The sequence below is a fragment of the Equus caballus genome, chromosome 12 (genome assembly GCF_041296265.1).
Source record: "Equus caballus isolate H_3958 breed thoroughbred chromosome 12, TB-T2T, whole genome shotgun sequence".
Classification (NCBI taxonomy): Eukaryota; Metazoa; Chordata; class Mammalia; order Perissodactyla; family Equidae; genus Equus; species Equus caballus.
Genome location: NC_091695.1, coordinates 15,724,820 through 15,746,509, shown reverse-complemented (window position 1 = coordinate 15,746,509; position 21,690 = coordinate 15,724,820). Strand labels below are relative to the sequence as shown.

The following is a 21,690-nucleotide window of genomic DNA, read 5'->3' as shown; positions in this document are numbered from 1 at the left end:
GGGGAAGAATTAAGTGTTGATAGGTCAGAGATGGAAAGATGAAGACCAGGGGTGTTCTTATTCTTGTCCCTTCAGTCTCGTGTTTGTGATTTGGTTGATGAGTCCCTAATACTAATTATAATGTGATCTTATGTAGTACCACAGTAATATAAATCCTCATCAATTTATGGGAAGACAGTATCAATGATCCCCATTTTGCTAATGAGTAAAATGACTCATTAAAAAGTGACCCATCTAAAAGTGGCAGAAACAAGCTTAGAACTTGTGCCATCACACTCTGAACTACTATGTTGCCTTTGGACATAGTATTTGGGCCAGAACAGATAGTATACTTAGATTGATTCATCTAGTCTCATTGTTTAAGTCCTGTGTTAGCTACTACCAAATATGGAAAATGTGTAACTTAGATCTGACAACTCATGCATAGCATCACCTTTTGTCCAATACTAGCTAAGCAATTCTTTTGCATTAGTATGCAAAGTAGATTTTATTGATAATTTTGCTGGGAATAAGAGAATATGTTTAACACAGTTCCCCTCTTGAAAACTAATTGTTAAATCCTCAACTGATTTATCTGTTTGCTCAACTTCCTTTTTCCTAGATGTTCTTAAGACCTATTCTCTGATCCTCTGCAAGAATGTGCTCAAATTGCATTATTGTTTTTCCCCTGAAATACACCAAGCACTGTAATTGTTCCCTCTTCTATTACTCAAATCAATTTAATGTAGTCTGAATATTTAACTTCAGAGCTTGTATTTCCAGCCCCTTACAAGCTTAAGAAAATAAGTACTTATCAAGGTAATAGAAAGGACCCATCTTATAAGGTAGTAAAAGATGTAAATAAAAAAGCACTTTTCAGTTACAAAATCTCATGGTGCTTTGCAGGGAGTAAGAAAGTTAATCTCTGAAACATTTGAAAACTTAGAAGTGACAGATGGATATGAGAATATGACAATGTTGTATTCCTGGAGTAGTCACTTTGTACCAGTGAAGAAACAGACTTTTCCCTTGCTGAGATATTAATGCAAGTTTCCATTTAATAAGGATTACTATGCCAGGCTCTTTGCTTAGTACGTGACATACATTATTTCATTTAAACTTTACAACATATCGGAAGTTTGATGTAATCAATCTAATTTTATTTGTGAGGAAAATGAAATGCAGGAAGTCAAGTCACAGCCTAATTTCAGTTTAAAAGCCTGAGTCTTAGAGAGTAGAGCAATTTCTAATAATGACACAGAAGATAATTATGGCAAAAGAAAACTCAAACTCTCTTCTCAGACTCTAGAGCCAACACTTTTATCCACTATACTGGAAGCCTCTGTTCCCATGTTAAGGGGCTTACTTAGAATTTGAATGTGAAAATATGCACACTATCAGGGAGATAACAAGGTTAGAATTTCCAGGGTCACAGATATAACTCTCAGGCTATGTATTTGGTGGAGGAAAGTCCTCTCTGGTGAGCTCTTGGGGAAGGCACAGAGTTGGCTTGAAGCATGAAAAGAGGGTGAAATTATCATAGGCAGTAGAAAACAGAGAAGCATTTTAGGCCAGAGAAAATAGGAAAATGCGTGCATGTTTGAATGCCCATAGTATAAGCAGGAAATTGTTTTGAACAGAACACCATTATCACTTGCAGAAAAGTTGAGGAAACAATCACTACTGCTATCACTGGTGATGCAGGGTCAGTGAGCCAAGGAGTTGAAAGAAAGATTTCTTGGACTCTCAAGGTCTGGCAGTAGTGCTCTTTTACTTAGAGAATAGTGTGGAATAGCACGGGGACAGGACCCATGGGCAGTAAAGAGCTGCTGCTGCATGGGGACAGGACCCACGGGCAGGAGGAGCTGCTTCTGCTGCAAACATGGGTTGAGAGTAAGGCTAAGTTTAAGGCCTAGGTATGTGAGTTATCTCTTTACAAGACAAGGGAAAGAATATGTAAAAAAAAAAAAGTTGTTAAAATGGTATCAGTGCAGGTGGGGTCTGGTTATTGGGTGGTCTTGTAACTCTAGATAAGAATCAGACCAGATTAAGTCATAATGTGCTATGCTTCCCAGAGGATGCTGGTCGGGGGGAGTCAGCTACATGAGTTTACCAGACAAGCACAATAAACAAGACTTAAGTCCTTGCCATCACCATTAAGAGTTTCTAGAGATAAGGTCATCCCCCCTTCCTCCTGGTACAGAGAGGGAGACACCACCACAGATGGAAACTTCCTTCACAAATGAAAATGTCTCTCATCAAAGGGCAAGCAAATTCCACTCCTCAGAGCCTCCTTCTCATCTGCAGTTTTTAAAAGTAACCTGCCTAAAATACTCCTCATCACTAGAAACAAGAATTTGAGGCACATTTGGAGTGACAAAGAAGCCATGAATAAAAAATTTTGAAATTTAATTTGTGTAAAATAGTTTTTATTTTATTTTAATATATATTTTATATATAGATTCATATATATTATATTTACATATATATATTGTCATTTATGGAAAACTTGAGAAATTCAGACTGGTAAGAGATTTTGAAGGTGTATATCCTAAAACTTGTGTGCTACAAAGAATTATTATACAGTAAAAAAAGAAAGATTTGGGGACAACATGAAAGTGATAATGCCTACTGGATAGAAACAAATGTTACAATTTTTGAAGTGTTTTAAGTGTTTTGAAAAATAAAATGTAAGGAAATAGAAATCATGGTGAAACATAAAAAATCTGTTTTATTACTTTAACATTTAAATTTCTTTTATCTCTTCCAGCCATGCTGGCCTCCTGTTGCTGCTTGAACTTATTGAGCTCCCACGAGCTTCTCCCTCTATCTGTATTGCTATATTGTTCTAACCACAAATATTCACATCTCTTTTACCCACTCACTTCTTTCCATTGTTTATTTAAATGGCATTTCTCAGTGAGACATTTACCCAAAATTTCAATTCTCCTTCACATGTTTCTTAAATATTTGTCTACTTCATTTTTTTCTCTTAAGCTATTATAACTCTAGATAATATGTTACATGTTTCTTATTTTGTTTAATATCAATCTTCTTCACTAGTGTCTAAATACCAGGAGGAAAGTGACTTTTTGCTGATATTTTCAATGTTTCACCTCAGTGCTTAAAAAGCATCTGCTATACAGTTAGGGCTAAAAATAAATATTGAATAAATGAATGCATGAATAAAAATGTATCTATATCTAGAGAAATAAAAGTATTTATTTCAGGCTAAATGTAGCAATTTAAACTATAGTTTTCTGCTTATTTATTTTTGGGTGATTTTGTGTGCTAGACAGGCTTTAACAAATTAAGCAAATATGCATAAAAATCATAAAGCCTATGTCTCATTATTGAAAACACACCTTTATTGTAGACATATATATGTCTAATATATATATATATTATATCAAGTTGTGCATAGCACAAGGCCATTATCATTACCATTAATGATATTATGATAACAGTTCATTTTTAATAAACTCTGTCTAAAGAAATAAAGAAGGAAAAAGAATGCAGTAGACCAGAATTTTGAAAATATAACTATACAAATGAAGCAGAAGAAAAATAGTTGAGACTTTTTTTAAGGAAACCTAACCTGTTAATAATGAACCTGGAATATTAAAGGGAAATCAAGTAATATGTTCTTCAAGTAATAACTCTCAATTCAGGACATGAAGTACAACATTATTGTCCAAAATTAATTAATGAATAAGTGTTGAATGCACACATATATAATCAATACTTACGATTTAGACGAAGAGAATGTTGACATCATTCTCTGAATACATTTTCTATGAAAAAATTCGTTTATAGGGGGTAAAATTTTCATCTGGTCCAAATTAATTACCCAACAGTATTAGGGATCCAATTCCATCTCATGTAAAATGCCTAAAAATTGATCTAAGAAAGAAGCATAAGTGAATTAGAATGGCCTTTTTATTTTTATTTCAAATAGACTTTCATTTCAAAGAAGATAATGGCCTTATCTGCTTTGCTACTATCTGTAAATCAATAAGGAAGATCATTAACAATTGTACTATTTCTCCAAAATATCAACGCTACTGAAAAAATTGTGATTCAAGTATCCAGCTGTCTCTTATATATCAATGACAGTGTTTTCTAGTTATCCAGTGGTGGATTCATTATTTGATGTTTTTTCAAGATAATGGCTATGAAGCAATAACAGAAGAAATATGTTGTAATTTCCTTAAATTGTAGCTTAAATTTCTATACATTTTTATGAAAATATGAAGTGATTGAACTTATCTTCTACCATAAATAAGTTGAATTAGTATGAATTCAATCTTATAATGGTATGTACTTATATGCTGAGGGCTATGGTGGACCACAAGAATGAAATATCAAAAATCCAAAACTCTATCAGACTTTCAGTGGATTTCTCAAGAGAAACTTTACGGGATAGAAGAAAATGGAATGATATATTCAAAATACTGAAAGACAAAAACTTTCAGCTGAGAATACTCTATCCAATGACACTATCCTTCAGAAACAATGGAGGAATAAAAACTTTCCCAGACAAACAAAAGCTGAGGAAGTTCATCGCCACAACATCCCACCTACAAGAAATGACAAAGAATGCCTTCATAACTGAAACAAAAAGGATGACGGTCTACAAAGCCTTGAGCAAAGAGATAAACAGACAGAAAAATCAGAGAATTTCAGCTCTCTATCAGAGCAAGTTAGCAAATATTTAATTATAGCATTAAAGATATAGGGTAGGGAAGCATCAAAAATACCTATAAACACTTCATTTTAATCACAAACTCCCAACACAAAATGGAATAATTTGTGACAACAATAAATTAGACAAGGAAGAGGAAAGGGATGGAACCTCCTTAGGCTAATGGAAATAAGAGGCTATCAGAAAATGGACTATCTCATCTATGAGATCTTTCATATAAACTTCACGGTAATGACTAAACAAAAAATCAGAACAGAGATGCACATGATAAATATTGAGGAAATTGTCATAGAAAATCAACAAACTGAAATGGCAGTCAGAAATACACAGAAAGAGAAACAAGGAAAATATAGAACAACTGGAAAACAGGAGATAAAATGACAGTATAAAGCCCTCATATATCATTAATCACTCTAAATGTAAATCAATTGAATTCTCCAATCAAAACACACATAGTGACAGGATGAATTAAAAAACAAGTCCCAGAAATACGCTGCCTCCAGGAAAGACATCTCAGCTCTAAAGACAAACAGGCTCAGAGTGAAGGGGTGGAAGACAATACTCCAACCTAATGGCAAACAAAAGAAAGCAGGTGTTAATCTTACTTATAGCATACAAAGCAGAATTCAAGATAAATAAGGCAAAGAGAAACAAAAGGGGCAATGTATAATAATAAAAGGGACATTCCACCAAGAGGACATAACACGTATGAATATATATGCATTTAACACAGGAGCACTAAAGTACTGAAAAAGAATATTAACAGACCTGAAGGGAGAAGTTAACAGCAAAATAATAATAATAGTGGACCCAAACACCCAACTTACATCAATAGATAGATCATCCAGACAGACTGTCAACAAGGAAATAGTGGAATTAAATGGAAAACTAGACCAGATGAGCCTAATAAATATATAGATAACATTCCATTGAAATATAGCACAATACACATTCTTCTCAAGTGCACATGGAACATTCTCAAAGATAGACCACATGTTGGGAAGCAAGGCAAGCATCAAAAAATTTAAGAAAATTGAAATCCTATCAAGCACCTTTTTCAACCACAATATTATGAAACTAGAAATCTACTACAAAAAAAAATCTGAGAAGTGACAAATATGTGGAGACTAAGCAACATGCTTCTGAGTAACTGCTGCATCAATGAAAAAATCAAAGGAGAAATCTAAAAATATCTAGAAAGAAATGAAAATTCAAATACATCATACCAACACTTATGGGATGCCTCAAAAAGATATCTAAGAGGGAAATGCATACCAATACAGGCCCAAGTCAAAAAACAAGAGAAATCTCAAATAATATTAAACTAAACCTAACAGAACTAGAAAAATAACAAGTAAAGCTCAAAGTCAGCAGAAGGGAGATAATAAACATTAGAGCAGAAATAAATGAAATAGAAACCAAGAAAATAGTAGAAAGGATCAATTAAACTGAGAGCTGGTTCTTTGAGAACAGAAGTGACAAACAGCCAGATTCACTAAGAAAAAAATAGAGGGCTCAAATAAATAAAATTAGAAATGAAAGAGGAGAAATTACAACAGATACCTCAGAAGTGCAAAGGATTATAAGAGAATACTATGAAAAACTATTGGATAACCTAGAAGAAAGAGATAAATTCTTAGACTCATACAATCTCCCAAATCTGAATCAAGAAGAAATAGTGAATCTGAATAAACCAATCACAAATAAAATGATTTAAAGAGTAATCAAAAATCTCCTCAAAAATAAAAGTCTAGGACCAGATGGCTTTACTGTAGAATTTTACCAAATATTTAAAGAAGATATAATACCTGTCTTTCTGAAATTCTTCTTTCCAAAAAATTGAAGATGGAACACTTTCCAACACATTCTATGAGGCTGACATCACTCTTATTCCTAAACCAGACAAGGGCAACAAACAGAAGTAAAATTATAGCCCAAGATCACTGATGAAAATAGATGCAGAAATTCTCAACAAAATATTCATGAGCCAAATACAGCAATAAATTAAAAGGGTTATACACCATGATCAAGTGGGCTGCAGAGATGTTTCAACATTTTGAAATCAATCAATGTAATAAAGAACATTAACAAAATGAAGAATAAAATTCCAATGGTCATCTCAATAGGTGCAGAGAAAGCATTTGGCAAGAACCAACATGCATATATGATATAAACTCTCATTAAAATGTGAATAAAAGGAAAGCAGCTCAATATAATAGAACCCACACATGACAAAACCAAAACCAACATCATACTTATTGTAGAAAAACTAAATGCCATCCCTCTGAGAACAGGAACCAGACAAACGTGCCCACTCTCATCACTCATATTCAACATAGTACTGGAGCTTTTGGCTAGAGCAATTAGGCCAGAAAAAGAAATTAAACCTATCCAAATTGGAAACTGTAGGGGAGGAAGACATTTCCTCTACTCATTCTGAATCCTTCTGGGCAGACAATGAACTAATTTCACATGAGACAGAATAACAGGTGAAAAATAAACAAAGCCTTATAACATGTATACATGGGAGACACTGAGGCAAAACTGAGAAACTTGCAAAAATGGCAGAAGTTCTCAACTAAAATACCACCCTCAGGTAAAGACAAAGGAGGATGTTGGTGATGGGGGGAGTTGATCATGGGAGGTTACCAAAAAAGCACAGTAAACAAGAAGAAGGTTATTAGGCAGATTTAAGTCCTTGCATTCTGCTTTGGTAAGAGTTTCTAGAGATAAGATTTCTTGTTACAGAAAGGGAGACTCCTTTACAGATGGAGATCTCCTTTACAAATGTAAATATCTCTTAGCAAAGGGTAAGTACATTCTACTTTTCAGAGTTTCTTTCCCATCTGCAGTTTTTAAGAGTAACCAGCCCACAATAATCTTCATGCCAAAGAGGCATATCTTGGGGTGGCCAATTCCAGTCCCCCACAAAAGGAAGAAGTGAAACTCTTGTGGTTTGCAGATGACATGATTCTATGTATAAAAAAACCCTACAGAATCCATCAGAAAACTATTAGAAACAATCAAAAACTATAGGAAATTTGAAGTACACAAAAGAAACCTACAAAAATCAGTTGCATTTCTATACTCTAATATTGAACTAGCAGAAAGAGAACTCACGAATACAACCCCACTTACAATCACAACAAAAAAATAAAATATCTAGGAATAAATTTAATGAAAGAGGTGAAAGACCTATGCACTGAAAATCATAAGACATTATTGAAAGAAATCGAAGATGACGTTAAGAAATGGAGAGATATTCCATGCACGTGGATTGGAAGAATAAACATTGTTAAAATATCCATATTGCCTGAAGCAATCTACAAACTCAATGCAATGCCAGTCACAATCTCAATGACATTCTTCACAGAAATAGAACAAAGTATCTTAACATTTATATTGAACAACCAAAGGCTCTGAATAGCGAAAGTAATCCTGAGAAAAAAGAACAAAGCTGGAGGCATCACAATCCCTGTCTTCAAAATACAGAACAAAGTTATTGTAACCAAAACAGCATGGTACTTGTACCAAAACAGATACTCAAATCAATGGAACAGAATCGAAAGTTCAGAAATAAAACCACACATCTATGGACAGCTAATCTTCAACAAAGTAGCCAAGGACATACAATGGAGAAAGGAAAATCTCTCCAATAAAAGGTGCTGGGAAAACTCGACAGCCACAGGCAAAAGAATGAAAGTAGACCACCGTCTTACACCATATACAATAATTAACTCAAAATGGATTAAAGACTTGAAGGTAAAACCTGAAGCCATAAACCTCTTAGAAGAAAACATAGGGAGTATACTCTTTGACATCAATTTTAGTACCTTTTCTAATATCATGTCTACTTAATCATGGGGAACATAAGAAAAAATAAACAAATGGGACTACGTCAGACTAAAGAGCTTCTGCAAGGCAAAGTAAACTATGAATAAAATGAAAAGATAACCCACCAACAGGGAGAAAATTTTTGCAAATCATACATCTGACAAGGGGTTAATCTCCACAGTTTATAAAGAACTCATAAAACTCAACAACAAAAAACAAACAACTCAAGCAAGAAATGGGCAAGGAATTTGAACACACACTTTTCCAAAGAAGATATACAGATGGTCAACAGGCACATGAAAAGATGTTCAAGGTCACTAATCATTGAGGAAATGCAGATCAAAACCACAATGAGATATCACCATTGACCTGTCTGAATGGATCTAATTACCAAGACAAAAATAGCAAATGTTGGAGAGGATGTGGAGAAAAGGCAACACTCATACACTGTTGGTGGGAATGCAAACTTGGTGCAGTTAACATGGAAAACAATTTGGAGATTTCTCAAAAGATTACAAATAGATATATCCTATGATCAAGCCACCCAACTACTGGGTATTTATCCAAAGCACTTGAAATCAACAATTCGAAGAGATTTATACACCCCTATATTCATTGCAGCATTATTCATAATAGCCAGGGTGTGGAAGCACCTGAAGTGCTCATCAACAGATGAATGGATAAAAATGTGGCATATATATACAATGGAATACTACTCAGCCATAAAAAAGACAATGTTATCCCATTTACAATCACATGGATGGATCCTGAGGGTGTTTTGTTAAACAAAATAAGTCAGACAGAGAAAGACAAACAGCTCATGATTTCACTCACATTTGGAAGATAAACAAACACACAGACAAAGAGAACACATTAGTGATTACCAGAAGGGGAAGGGGTGTGAGAGAAAGAGGTAAAGGAGCACAGATTTATGATGATACCTCCAGCTGGTTATGAGAATATTTTGTAGTTCCAGCAAGGAGTCCTTTCTCATAATTTCTCCCAGTGATGGACTGTTATGTATGGGGAAAAAAATGAATCTTCTCTTTTCTGGCCATAGTGGGCTTGTGTGGAGCCTATTCATAGTCTTCTAATTCTCACTATGTATAAATTGTACATTTAGATATTCTTTTAGTATGAAGAACATGTGATTGAGTCAGATGGCCAAAATTTGCTATATTACACAATCAGTTATAAGTTTCCCTTTGGCACCTCCTAGCTGATAAACACTGTCCCTGAAACCAGTGGGGACAGCAGGAGCACATTATTTGGAGTCAGAAAACATGAAGACCTAGCTCTGCCCATTAGTGTCTAATTCTCCCTCTTTGGCAGTGGAGTTGGGGGGTGCTTTGTCCAGCCAGTGGAGGTTAGAGGTCTGAAGCAACTCCCATCTCCAAATACAAGCACAGAGAAAGAATTGAAAGGAACTCTAACCTCCTGACTAAGAAAAAAATGCTATGGACCAAAGTTGGAAGAAATATTCTTCTGATAGAGTGAAGATGAGGAGAGTCTCCCACACAAAAATGACTGTTACAGAAGCAATAGCAAACTGAAATGGAAACAAAATTTAATTAACAGTAAAGCAATAATTTGGGGTAGGAAATATTAGGCTTATGATTGAAGTAGTTCTCCCCATAAAGTGCATGGTGGAGGGTTAAAATTGAAAAATGTTAAATTATTAAAAGTTGTAATAAGAAAGAGGGAAAGTTTTTAAAATAAATTATAGATAAGACTTGTTCTTTTTTTCTGTGTGTGTGAGGAAGATTGGCCCTGAGATAACATCTGTTGCCAATCTCCTTTCTGCTTGTGCAAGATTGTCACTGAGATAACATCTTTGCCAGTCTTCCTCTATTTTATGTGAGATGCCACCAAAGCATGGCTTGACAAGCTGTGCTAGTTCCACATCCGGGATCCAGACCTGTGAACCCTAGGCCACAGAAGCAGAGTGCATGAAGTTAATCACTATGCTTCTGGGCCAGCCCCAATAATACTTGTTCTTAATCCTTGTTTATAGGGTCCATTAATGAGCTTGGTTTATCTAGGCCGGGGCTCCCATAGTGTCTTAGAGAAAATGATAATTTGAATAAAGTAATCTTAGTTTCTACAATACAGAATTGCTTTTGCCTTCAAAATTTACCCCACACCCACAAATGTCTACTTCAACAAAGCAAACTAGTATCCCTTAAAGATGACAAAATAAGAGAATATGTTCATGTGATGTTAAAAATGCATGATTTGCTGAAAAGGTCGATTCATAGGAATTAAAGAAAATTAATTAAGACACATAAGAAACCAATAAATAACGAGTTAGAACACTTTCCTGCAGGTGATATCAGACCATTAAGAATGTTTCTTCCTGGTGGCACAGTGGTTAAGTGTGCACCTTCTGCTTCTTGGCAGCCCGGGGTCCTCCGGTTTGGATCCTGGGTGCAGACATGGCACCGCTTGGCAAAAAGCCATGGTGTGGTGGACATCCCACATATACAGTAGAGGAAGATGGGCATAAATGTTAGCTCAGGGCCAGTCTTCCTCAGCAAAAAAAAGAGGAGGATTGGCAGTAGTTAGCTCAGGGCTAAACTTCTTCACAAAAAAAAGAAACATGTTTCTTCTTCTAGGACATCCATGTGCAATGGCTATGTTAGTTCATGAAATTATATTCCATAGAGAGACTCAAGGAAACTCTGGTCTACTATAGAAGAATTTTTTTGAAAAATAAAACAAATTAATTGCAAACAGGAGTATTTAACTAGCAATGTAGATGTAAAGAGGGAAAAGAAACATTCCCACAGGCAAGCAGTGACTATTTCCTCTGTAAAGAACAGCTGCTCTTTAAAAAGCAATTTAATTTCATATTTAAAAATGGTATAGATCCTGAACAATTTAATATTTAAAAATATAAAAAGTCATGAATGAGAAAGAAGGAAATTCAGCAAAATTGAAAAAAGTAAATAAGAACCATTGATGTGTTGATAGTCTGTTTCAGTTCAATGTGAAATTTTAACTTTAGGATGAAGATTCAATAAATAATATCAAACAACTAAAGTCGTGAGTATATGTTGGTTGAAAATGCATTCATTATTTAAGACAGCATCTGTAGACTTCTGATGTTCTGAATCAAAAAGGTAAATTAAATAATATGTTTGAAGCATTTGAAATATGTAAATTCCTAACTTGTCTATTGTTAACAATTACAATAATGTTAAAATTATTCATTTTAAGAACTGACATATTATGAAAATATAATCAAAGAATGACATTGCATTCAAATTAAACATATTTTGCTACACTGATAATAAAGTAAATGTTGTCTTTATAAATAAAAGAATTTCTATAAGGATGCTCCTTTTATTAGGGAATTGCCTTTTATTGCAGAAAATATGAAACATTAATTTAATCCACTTTATAATTTCCTTGCAAAACTATGTGCACAATATTTCTGGCACATAGCCCATTGTTGTTTATGTTACCCAATCAAATCAGATAATAAACCTGGCAGGATTTGGACTCACTATCTGACTATATTTCCTAAACTTTTCATATACTGATTTTACTTTTCCCTATAAATATTTAATTTTGGCTCAAAATAAAGCAATGTACTTGTATGGGAGCAGATTTTGCCATATTAAGACATGTCTCTTTGGCATGAGGATTATTTTGGGCTCTTTTTTGTTGTGTGAGGAAGATTGGCCCTGAGCTGACATCTGTGCCAATCTTCATCTATTTTACGTGGGATGCTGCCACAGCATGACAAGCAGTACTAGGTCTTGCATCCGGGATCCAAATCTGCCAACCATGGGCCACTGAAGCACAGCAGGTGAACTTAACCACTACAACCACTACACCACCAGGCCAGCCCCTTGGGTAGTTTTTGTTTTTAACTGTAGAAGGGGAGAAAATTTGAAAACCAGGTAGAAGTTACCCTTTGTAAGAGATATTTACATTTGTAAGGGAAATCTCCATTTGTAAAGGTGTCTCCTTCTCTGTACCAGGAAGAGGGGTTGACCTTATCTGTAGAAATTCTTATCAATGTGGAAGGCAAGGTCTTAAATCTGCATAATAATCTTATTCTTGTTTACTGTGCTGTTTCTGTTAATCTCCCATAACTGACTCCTCCGATCCCCAACGTCTCCTGCTTTGTCTTTAGCTGAAGAATTTTTTTCTTTTTTGGCACCTGAGCTAACAACTGTTGCCAATTTTTTTCTTTTCTTCTTCTTCTTCTCCCCAGAGCCCCCAGTACATTGTTGTATATCCTAGTTGTGAGTGCCTCTGGTTGTGCTATGTGGGATGCTGCCTCAGCATGTCTTGATGAGTGGTGCCATGTCTGTGCCCAGGATCCGAACTGGTGAAACCCTTGGCTGCCTAAGCGGAGCATGTGAATTTAACCACTGGGCCATGGGGCCAGCCCCTGAAGATGGTTTTTAAGGTAGCAATCTTCATCATTCTGGCAAGTTACTGAGTTTTTCCGGGTTTCTCCCATATATATATATATGTTATAAAGCTTTGATTTTCTCCTGATATTCTGTCTCATGTGAGTTTAATTCTTAGACCAGCCAGAAGGACCTAGAGGGTAGAGGAATTGTCTTCCTCCCCTACAATGTCTAAATATTATTAGGATTAAAAATGATTAAATGCCAAAATTGTGTTTTTAAGCAGCAAAATCCATTTTATTTCAACAATTAGAATGAGAATTACTTGAACTTCATGACATTGAAAATTAAAGATTTGTCATTTATATTTTCATTTTATTTTTAATTACCCTCTCTCACTTCATAGAAATCCAATTCTAATAATAATTTCTACTTTTAATTTAATTCAGATTCATATATGGAGTAACATATTATGGGAGAGCCTTGTGCTATATTCTTTATAGAATGAATTATGGGATGTAATGTCAAGGGTAGAAAAGATATGCATGCAAACAGTCAGTCGAATATTGTGCTAGATCTCATTTGCCAGGTGTTATATTATGGACTAGATTAATTGGGAAGAAGTTCATGAAAGCTGGTCAATTGATAATTGAGTTGGGGTTTTGATTGGAAGAAATAGCTCATCTGCATTCTCCCTTCTCACACTGTGAAATTAAATAAAAATGTCTAGTGGCTGCCCCACTGGCATACTGGTCAAGTTCACATGCTCCACTTTTGTGTCCTGGGGTTCACAGATTCAAATCCTGGGTGCAGACCTACCCACCATTCATCAAGCCATGCTGTAGCAGCATCCCACATATAATGTAGTGGAGGATTGGTACAGATGTTAGCTCAGAAACAATCTTCTTCCAGCAAAAAGAGGAAGATTGGCAACAGACATTAGCTCAGGGCCAAACTTCCTCACCAAAAATAAATAAATAAATGAAAGTGTAGCTACATGGATCTTATTGATCTAATTACAATGCAAATCTAACATTATAAATCAGTTAAGCATTTTATTTATTAAATTAATTCTTTTTTTAGCAGATGACTTTATAGCTCTTGGTTTCACATCAAATCTCCCAGAATTACAGAATACAAGTGTCAGAAAGGAGTTGAGAAATTATAAAGACCAAAACAAATTTCCCAATCCAATTGTAAAAGAGGAAAATGCAGCCAAAAAATGTAAGACCACAGAGAGAAAATAATTTGAAAATTATAGAAACCAACTTCAGTATAATGATTGAATTTGTTCTCTTAGGCTTTTCTGATATTCCCCAATTCCACTGGTTTCTTTTTGGGGTATTCTTAGTCATCTATATCATTATCCTGTTGGGAAATGGCATCATGATTCTAATAACAAGAGTAGATTCCACTCTTCAAAACCCCATGTATTTTTTCCTCAGCAATTTTTCCTTCCTAGAAATCTGTTATGTATCTGTCACACTTCCCAGAATGCTCATGGACCTTTGGACCCAGAAAGGAACTATTTCTTTTTTTGCCTGTGCTACACAAATTTACTTCTTCCTTATGCTGGGAGCCACTGAGTGTTTCCTTCTGGCTCTGATGGCCTATGACCGTTATGTGGCCATTTGTAATCCTCTGCACTATCCTCGAGTCATGAACCACAAGGTTTGTGTCCAGCTGGTGGTTGCCTCCTGGATCAGTGGACTTCCAGTCCATATAGGGCAAACATGCCAGATTTTCTCTCTGCCCTTTTGTGGTTCCAATAAAATAAACCACTTCTTCTGTGACATCCCCCCATTACTGAAACTGGCTTGTGGAGACATCTTTGTGAATGAGATGGTGGTCTACATACTTGCTGTATTGTTTGTCACTCTTCCTTTTATGTTGATACTTGGATCCTATAGTAGAATTATCTCTACTATCCTGAAATTGCCATCAAACACGGGACAGACCAAAGCATTTTCAACTTGCTCTTCCCACCTCATAGTTGTAGTTTTGTTCTATGGATCAGCCACTGTCAACTGTTTAAAACCTAAATCCAATCAGTATGGAAGAACTGAAAAACTACTGTCTCTTTTCTATGCCGTTTTGACCCCAATGTTCAATCCTATGATATACAGTCTGCGGAACAAAGATGTCAGAGAGGCACTGAGAAAAGTACTTCACAAATTTTCAGCATTGTGAGACATTTGAACCCATAAATTATTGTTTTATATAATTAATTTGCATGCAGATTTAATTGCAATCTACTGTTCACTATTTTCCTAAATTTTTAAATAAGCTAGTGGTGTAGTTCCCTTGAGTAGATTCTTATTTTCCTAAAGTTATGAAAATTGTGTTCATTTATTTAACAGTTTTACTTAAGATCAGTTTCCTCTTCACTGTAAACTACTAAATGAAGAAGTGTAACTAAACAAGGTGATGTGATACATAGCATATTCTATAATTGAAACCATACCTTTTTTATTCTCTTGCTGATGCCTTTCTAGACATTATCTTAACATTCTCTATTAAAGAAATAAAGCATCCTTGGATGCTACAGAGTCCATACTAAACAATTCTTTTATAGAAATAAAAGCTTAAATGCAAAGTATATATGTAGAAGAAGGACTAATGAAAATAGTGAATGGCTAATTAATGTTTATTGCAGCACTATTTTCCCAAGCAAAAAAACTAGAAAAACGAACATTTCTGTTGAGAAATATTTTAGTAAATATGGTATATAAATATAGTAGATGTTTATGGAGTTATTAAAAAGACCACGTTACACCTGTATAGTAATAGCCCCCGATAAATCACTTCTTCTCGTATCCATGCCCTTTCGTCATCTCTTCCCACCTTGACTCTAGATTTACCCATGTGATTATCTCTGGTGAATGGGATATTGTACTTGGGAATTGACTTGTCTTTTTCAGCAATGGAAATCTTTCCATCACTAAGTCGAAAAGACCAGACTGGACTCCTGGACAATGAGAAGGAAAACAGAAAGAAGCCACAGCTTATATACAAACCATATAATGATAAAAATCAAATTTAAGCAGAATTACCATATGCTATTTTAACAGTTTGAAATTGTTATGCCACATACTCTACTAAATCTTTAAACCATATATCATTCACAGACTTTTAAAATTTATCTCTTTCTATATTTAAATGTACCTTTTAGTTGTTTTTCCTAGAAATGCCGACATGTGATAGACTTTCTAATTCCTTGTATGTCTGAAAATTTCTTTCACAAAATAAAACTCTCTGGTTTTAAATAAAAGTCTCTGTGCTGAGTACTATAAATAAAAGTTAAAATGGCCGTTGCTAATAATATAAAGGGGAAAAATATACATGCTGTCAGATATTGAATTTGTGGATAAAAATGTATGATCTAATTTTTTTTATCTACAATTCCCCAAAACAGCATATGTATCCTTTTTGAGCAAAATATTTACCAAGATAAACCAAAAATTGTATCATTAAAAAAAAGTCTCTGTACTTAAAAAAGTAAGAAGAATATGGAATATGTTCTTTGATTACAATGGAATTAAATTTCAATTTCATTTTACTTCTGTGGGGCAGATTGAGGGGGGAATTATGAGGAAATTTCTGGGTTTGATATTTATGTTCCTTTTCTTGGTTGTGATGATGGATTCTGGATGTATATATATGCAAAATGTGTCAAATTATAAGCTTTAAATATGGGTTTTTATTATGTTTCAATGAAACATTAACAAAGCTCTTCAAATAGTTAAAAAAAAGCTGAAATCAAAACAGAAATTTTAAAGTAAAAAAAAAGTGCAATCCGTTACTACTAAACTTGATCTACTAGAACTGCCAAACAAATCCTTTAGCCTGTCGTACTACGGTTCCAGAGAAAAGCATGCACCTTATAAAGAAATAGATAACATGAAGCAATAGTAAATGTAAAAATAAACTTTAAATATTGTGCTTTTATTTTAATTTCCTTAAAATGCATATGATCTTTAAAGCAAAAATTTTAACATTTTTATAACACCCAGTACAAAATTGGTATCTTAGGTCATGTGGTAACTTGGTGGCTCATGGTCAACCATTCAGTTTTTACTAAGGCCCAGTGGTAGGCCAATAGCTCACTCTCAAAAAGGAAATTTATCCACAGGGAATGACAGGGCCTTGCTTCAATATCTAAGGGCTATGCTGTAATTCACCTATAGGGACCTGTCAAAGGTGCCAAACAACATCCCTATCTGCCACTGATACTTCAAGAACCATTGGATCTACTGTAGCAACTGGTCCAAGAGACAGAGCAGTTTACACAGTAGCCTGGAGCTGTTGAAGAGTCTTCTTTTGTTGTGGGCACCACTCAAAACTGGAAAATTTTGGGTCACTTGGTAAATAGATCAGAGTAACACACCTAAATAAGGAATATGCTGCCTCCAAAATCCTAAGAGGCTCACTAGGTATTCTGCCATTTTCTTTGTTGTACCAGAGACTAGATGTAGCAGCTTATCATAACTTCACTTTAGAAGCACTGTCTCCACATACCCCACATTAGTGGACCTCTAGAAGTTTCACTGAGATAGAAGGCCCCAGGAATTTAGTTGGATTTGTTTTTCATCCTATGGTAGAGAAATATCATACCAATGATTAGAGTTGTTGCTACCTCTTGCACACTAGGTCCAATCAGCATAGCGTCATCTATGTTATGGGCCAGGGTTATTCTTTTTTGGAAAGGAAAAGGTGATCAAGATCCCTGCAAACTAAATTATGACAGCCAGTTGGAGAGTTTTTACACCCCTGAGGTGAGAGAATGAAGGTGTATCGCTGGCCTTCCCAGCTGAAAGCAAACTGCTTCTGGTGAGCCTTAGGGACAAGTATGGAGAAAAAGATCAGCAACTACATAACAGGTACCAGAGCATGTGTTAGTTTGCTCAAGCAATGAAACTACATCTGGAACAACAGTCGCATTTGAAGTCAACACTTGGTTAATTTTATGATAATCTACTGTCATTCTTCAACATCTATCTTCTGCACAAGTCAAATAGAAGAGTTGAATGTTAATATGATTGGAATCATCACCTCTACATCTTTTAAGTCCTTGTGGGTGGCACTAATCTCTGCAAGCGCTCCAAGAATGCGGTACTGCTTTTTATTTGCCATTTTCCTAAGTGAGTTTTAAGGGCTCCCATCTGGACTTTCTCACCTTAATAGCCCCCACTCCACAGGTCAGGGAAGCAATGTAGGGATTCTGCCAACTGCTAAGTATGTTTATTCCAATTATGCATTTTGGAACCGGGAGAATAACCACAGGATGGGTTTGGGGACCCACGGGACTCATTGTGAGATGAATCTGAGCTAAAACTCTATTGATCATTTTACCTCAATAAGGCTCTACTATGACTAGAGGGCCACAGGGATATTTTGGGTCTTCTGGAATCAGTATCAGCTCACAGTCAATGCCCAGTAGTCTGGTAAAACTATGATTATTTCCTCTTCTCCTGTGCAGTTACCATGACATATGTTGATGGGTCCCTTTAGGGAAGGCTGGGAGAAAGATTAACAGTATAAACTTTGGGGTAGTGTACTGGGCCCTTCCTTAGGGGGACCCAACTCCTTTTCAGGAGTTCTGGGTCTGTAAACTCTATCAAGTTTGGGAATTACCTGATGGGCTGTGACTATCATAGTGACTTTGAGTAGATTTTGGTTCACTTGATCTGGAGACTTTTTGCTTATCCAGATCAAGGAAGAATTTAATGAACTCATCTATTTCATTTCTAGGAAAACCATGATTAGCTAGTCAACACTAGAGGTCTGTGTGAATTAGACTATTCTGATTGCTGCTTTGATTCTGCTGTCCATTTCCATGACTGTGCCCACTCTGCCTTTGGTGGTGCATGCTGCCAATTGGTCCATGACACCCTAGGATCCAATTATTACCATTGCATTTAGATTTCCCAATTCAGTGGCTAGAGTTCTCATTGTAAGTTTTGGCCTATAGTGAAGACAAGTCAGGGAGTACTTCAGGAATGCTGAATCTCCCCTGACAGATTTATTTGTCACAGTACTGGTGAAAGGGATTCTTCTGAATACTCCCAATGTGGGCGAGTAGATCTTAAATGACGCATCTACTCTAATTTTCTAATCCCCTAAGACTTTGAATCCCTTTCCCTACACTAAACCAAGGCAAACTGGACATTTCCAATTTGCTCATTATTGGCCACCTTTTGCTCAATGTTTCAACCAAGTATTCAAACAAACTCTTACAGTCCTTTCTAACTCCCTGATCTGCAACATGAAATGCAGAGTCTCTGCTTAGTAGATTCATATCAATAAATTTGGCCTGATCCAATGTTACGTTTCTTCCATCATTATCCCACACCCTTTATCTCCACATATTTTCCAAATTACTGTCTGTATAAATTAGAAAACTCAAGTAGTTCTTTTGGAATGTAGCGTACCTCCTCAGAGGTCGCATTTTATACATTACCTTTATGGGTCTATGGGGATTTGTGTCTATTTCAGTAAAATGCGAATGAAAGAGAATACCTACAATTTAATATAGAGTTAAATATATATATATGCTTCTGTGTGTGTGTGTAATTAAACTGGTATTTCTATGTTGACCTCTTAACCCTCAGTATCTTGGAATAGAACTGTATTTGGAGACAGAGTCTTTGAGGAGGTAATTATCTTAAAATTCGGCATTCAGTGTGGGCCTTAATCCAATATGACTGTTAAACTTATAAGAGGAGGACATCAGGATATGAACATTCAGAGAGAAAGATCACGTGAAGACATAAAGAAAAGATGGTCTTCTGCAAGGCAGGGAGAGAAAGGCTTCAGAAGAAATCAACCCAGTGAACACCTTGATCTAAAAGCCTAGCATCCAGTAGAGTGAGAAAATAAATTTCTGTTCTTTTAGCAATCCAGTCTTTGGCATTCTGTTATGGCAGCCCCAGCAGAATAGTACAACTGGCATCAGCATCTATACGTATACATGTGTGAACGTAGGTTTCTGTGTATGCGGGGGATATTTACATACATAAACATATATATGTATAAACTTAGAAGCAGATGGATGACAGCTTTCTGCATGTGTAAAGGCTGCATAGATATTGGATCGACTATGATCTTTATTCAAAATTTCTGAGAAGGACAGAAAGGGACTACAAAACTAAAAAGGAAAAACCCTTTAATCATGACCTTTCAATATTGGAGACAAAAAACATTAATCTTAATTGGTATCAATTTAATGTTTAGTTTGAAGAGTATACTTTATTGATAAATCAATTTTTTCCAAACACCCTTTTTACTGCCTCCTTTACATCTTTGTTCCTTAAACTGTAGATGATGGGATTCAGCATGTTAATGGCAATGCTGTAAAAAATTGACACTATCATTTCCCAGTCCCAAGAATAGCTGGAACTTGGTTTCACATACATGGAAAAAACTGTTCCATAATAAAGTGACACTCCTGTTAGGTGAGAGCCATATGTAGAAAAGACTTTTCATCTCCCTTCAGCAAATGCAACCTCAGGATAGCCAACAGAATGAAACCATAGGAGACCAGGACAATCAAGATGGTGACTATTTCAATAACGCCCGTAAAGTAGAAGACTAGAAGATGGTTTTTGCTCATGTCAGAACAAGAAATGGTGAGGACAGGAGGGATGCCATACAAAAAATGTCTAATTTCATTGGATGCACAGAAAGATATGACAAATGCCGCCCCTGTGTGCACCATGACTGTGTGTCTTAAATAATTGTGTTTAAAATGTTTATTCTGAGGTGGCTTACATTTTCGATAAGCTAGATAACCTCTCTGACGCCCAGGTAGACATCATAACATGAGTGAAACCGTCCAGATTTTTGTCAGCAGACAGGACATGATTTAATTTTCACAAAAGTTAATCGAGGAACAGAGCGTTCCACTAAGAAAATGGATCTACTACCCAATAGTTTAAAGAGACAAAGCAAACCATGTTGATGTGATGAAACATGACACACTTTTCTAAAGACATGGATGATCTACATCTGAATGAATTACAGAACTAAAATTAAGGAAGGCAAGACTCCATGCCAATTGTTCAAGTTCTGAAATGCAATAGATAGAAAGATTTTTTTTTTCCTGAAAGTAATACTAGACAATTAAGTGGTATTTCTCCACTAAGCAACTCTCCCTATTATAGGGGAACTTTATGCCACTGAGGGGTTGAAGAGAAGGACAGGTCATCAACAGAGAAGGTAGTTTTAAAAATTATATCTGAATGGTTGCCAAAAAGAAGTAGTCTTCTAGAAATTAATTTGATACATGAGAGAAGATGTTCCCCAGGGTGAGCATGACTACTTCCTCTTTATCATCAGCTAATGTTGAACCTAGCAAGAATATTATAGAATTACGGTGACTTCCTAACACAAAAGAACTTACAAAGTTTATAGGATAAAAAAACACTTGCAGTCGCATAGATAGTTTCAAGCAAATACATAAAGGTAAGCTATATTTGTGTCATTAGACTATTTTGTTTTTAGGATAGTTCTAAATGTGAAGATCAAGATACAAAGAATAAAGTAAAAAAGCATGAAATTCTGAGATATTTATCTAAAAATGAGTTAACCACTTAAGATAACTCCTGTAGTTCTTAACATTCTTAATTATAAAGTAAAATAAAATTAGACACGTCAAATAATGATATTTATAATAAAAATCTTCACTTAAGGTTATTTTGAAAACTGGTACTAATGGAAATAGGGAAATGTGAGAGAATTTTTTCTCAGTTTTATTCAGTAAAGTATTAAGGTAAGAATATCAGCTGGTGGGGTGAGAAGATAGAG

At 35.3% G+C, this 21,690-nt stretch overlaps 1 protein-coding gene and 1 pseudogene across 1 annotated transcript; one reads left to right on the top strand and one right to left on the bottom strand.

Annotated features, from left to right (window-relative positions):
* The first annotated feature begins 14,094 nt into the window (after nucleotides 1-14,094).
* Nucleotides 14,095-15,075, top strand: LOC138916804 (olfactory receptor 10AG1-like). The gene has a single exon (XM_070230417.1). It carries the CDS (start codon nucleotides 14,095-14,097, stop codon nucleotides 15,073-15,075), a length of 981 nt encoding a protein of 326 aa, XP_070086518.1.
* On the bottom strand, nucleotides 20,145-20,602 carry OR5T44P (olfactory receptor family 5 subfamily T member 44, pseudogene; annotated as a pseudogene).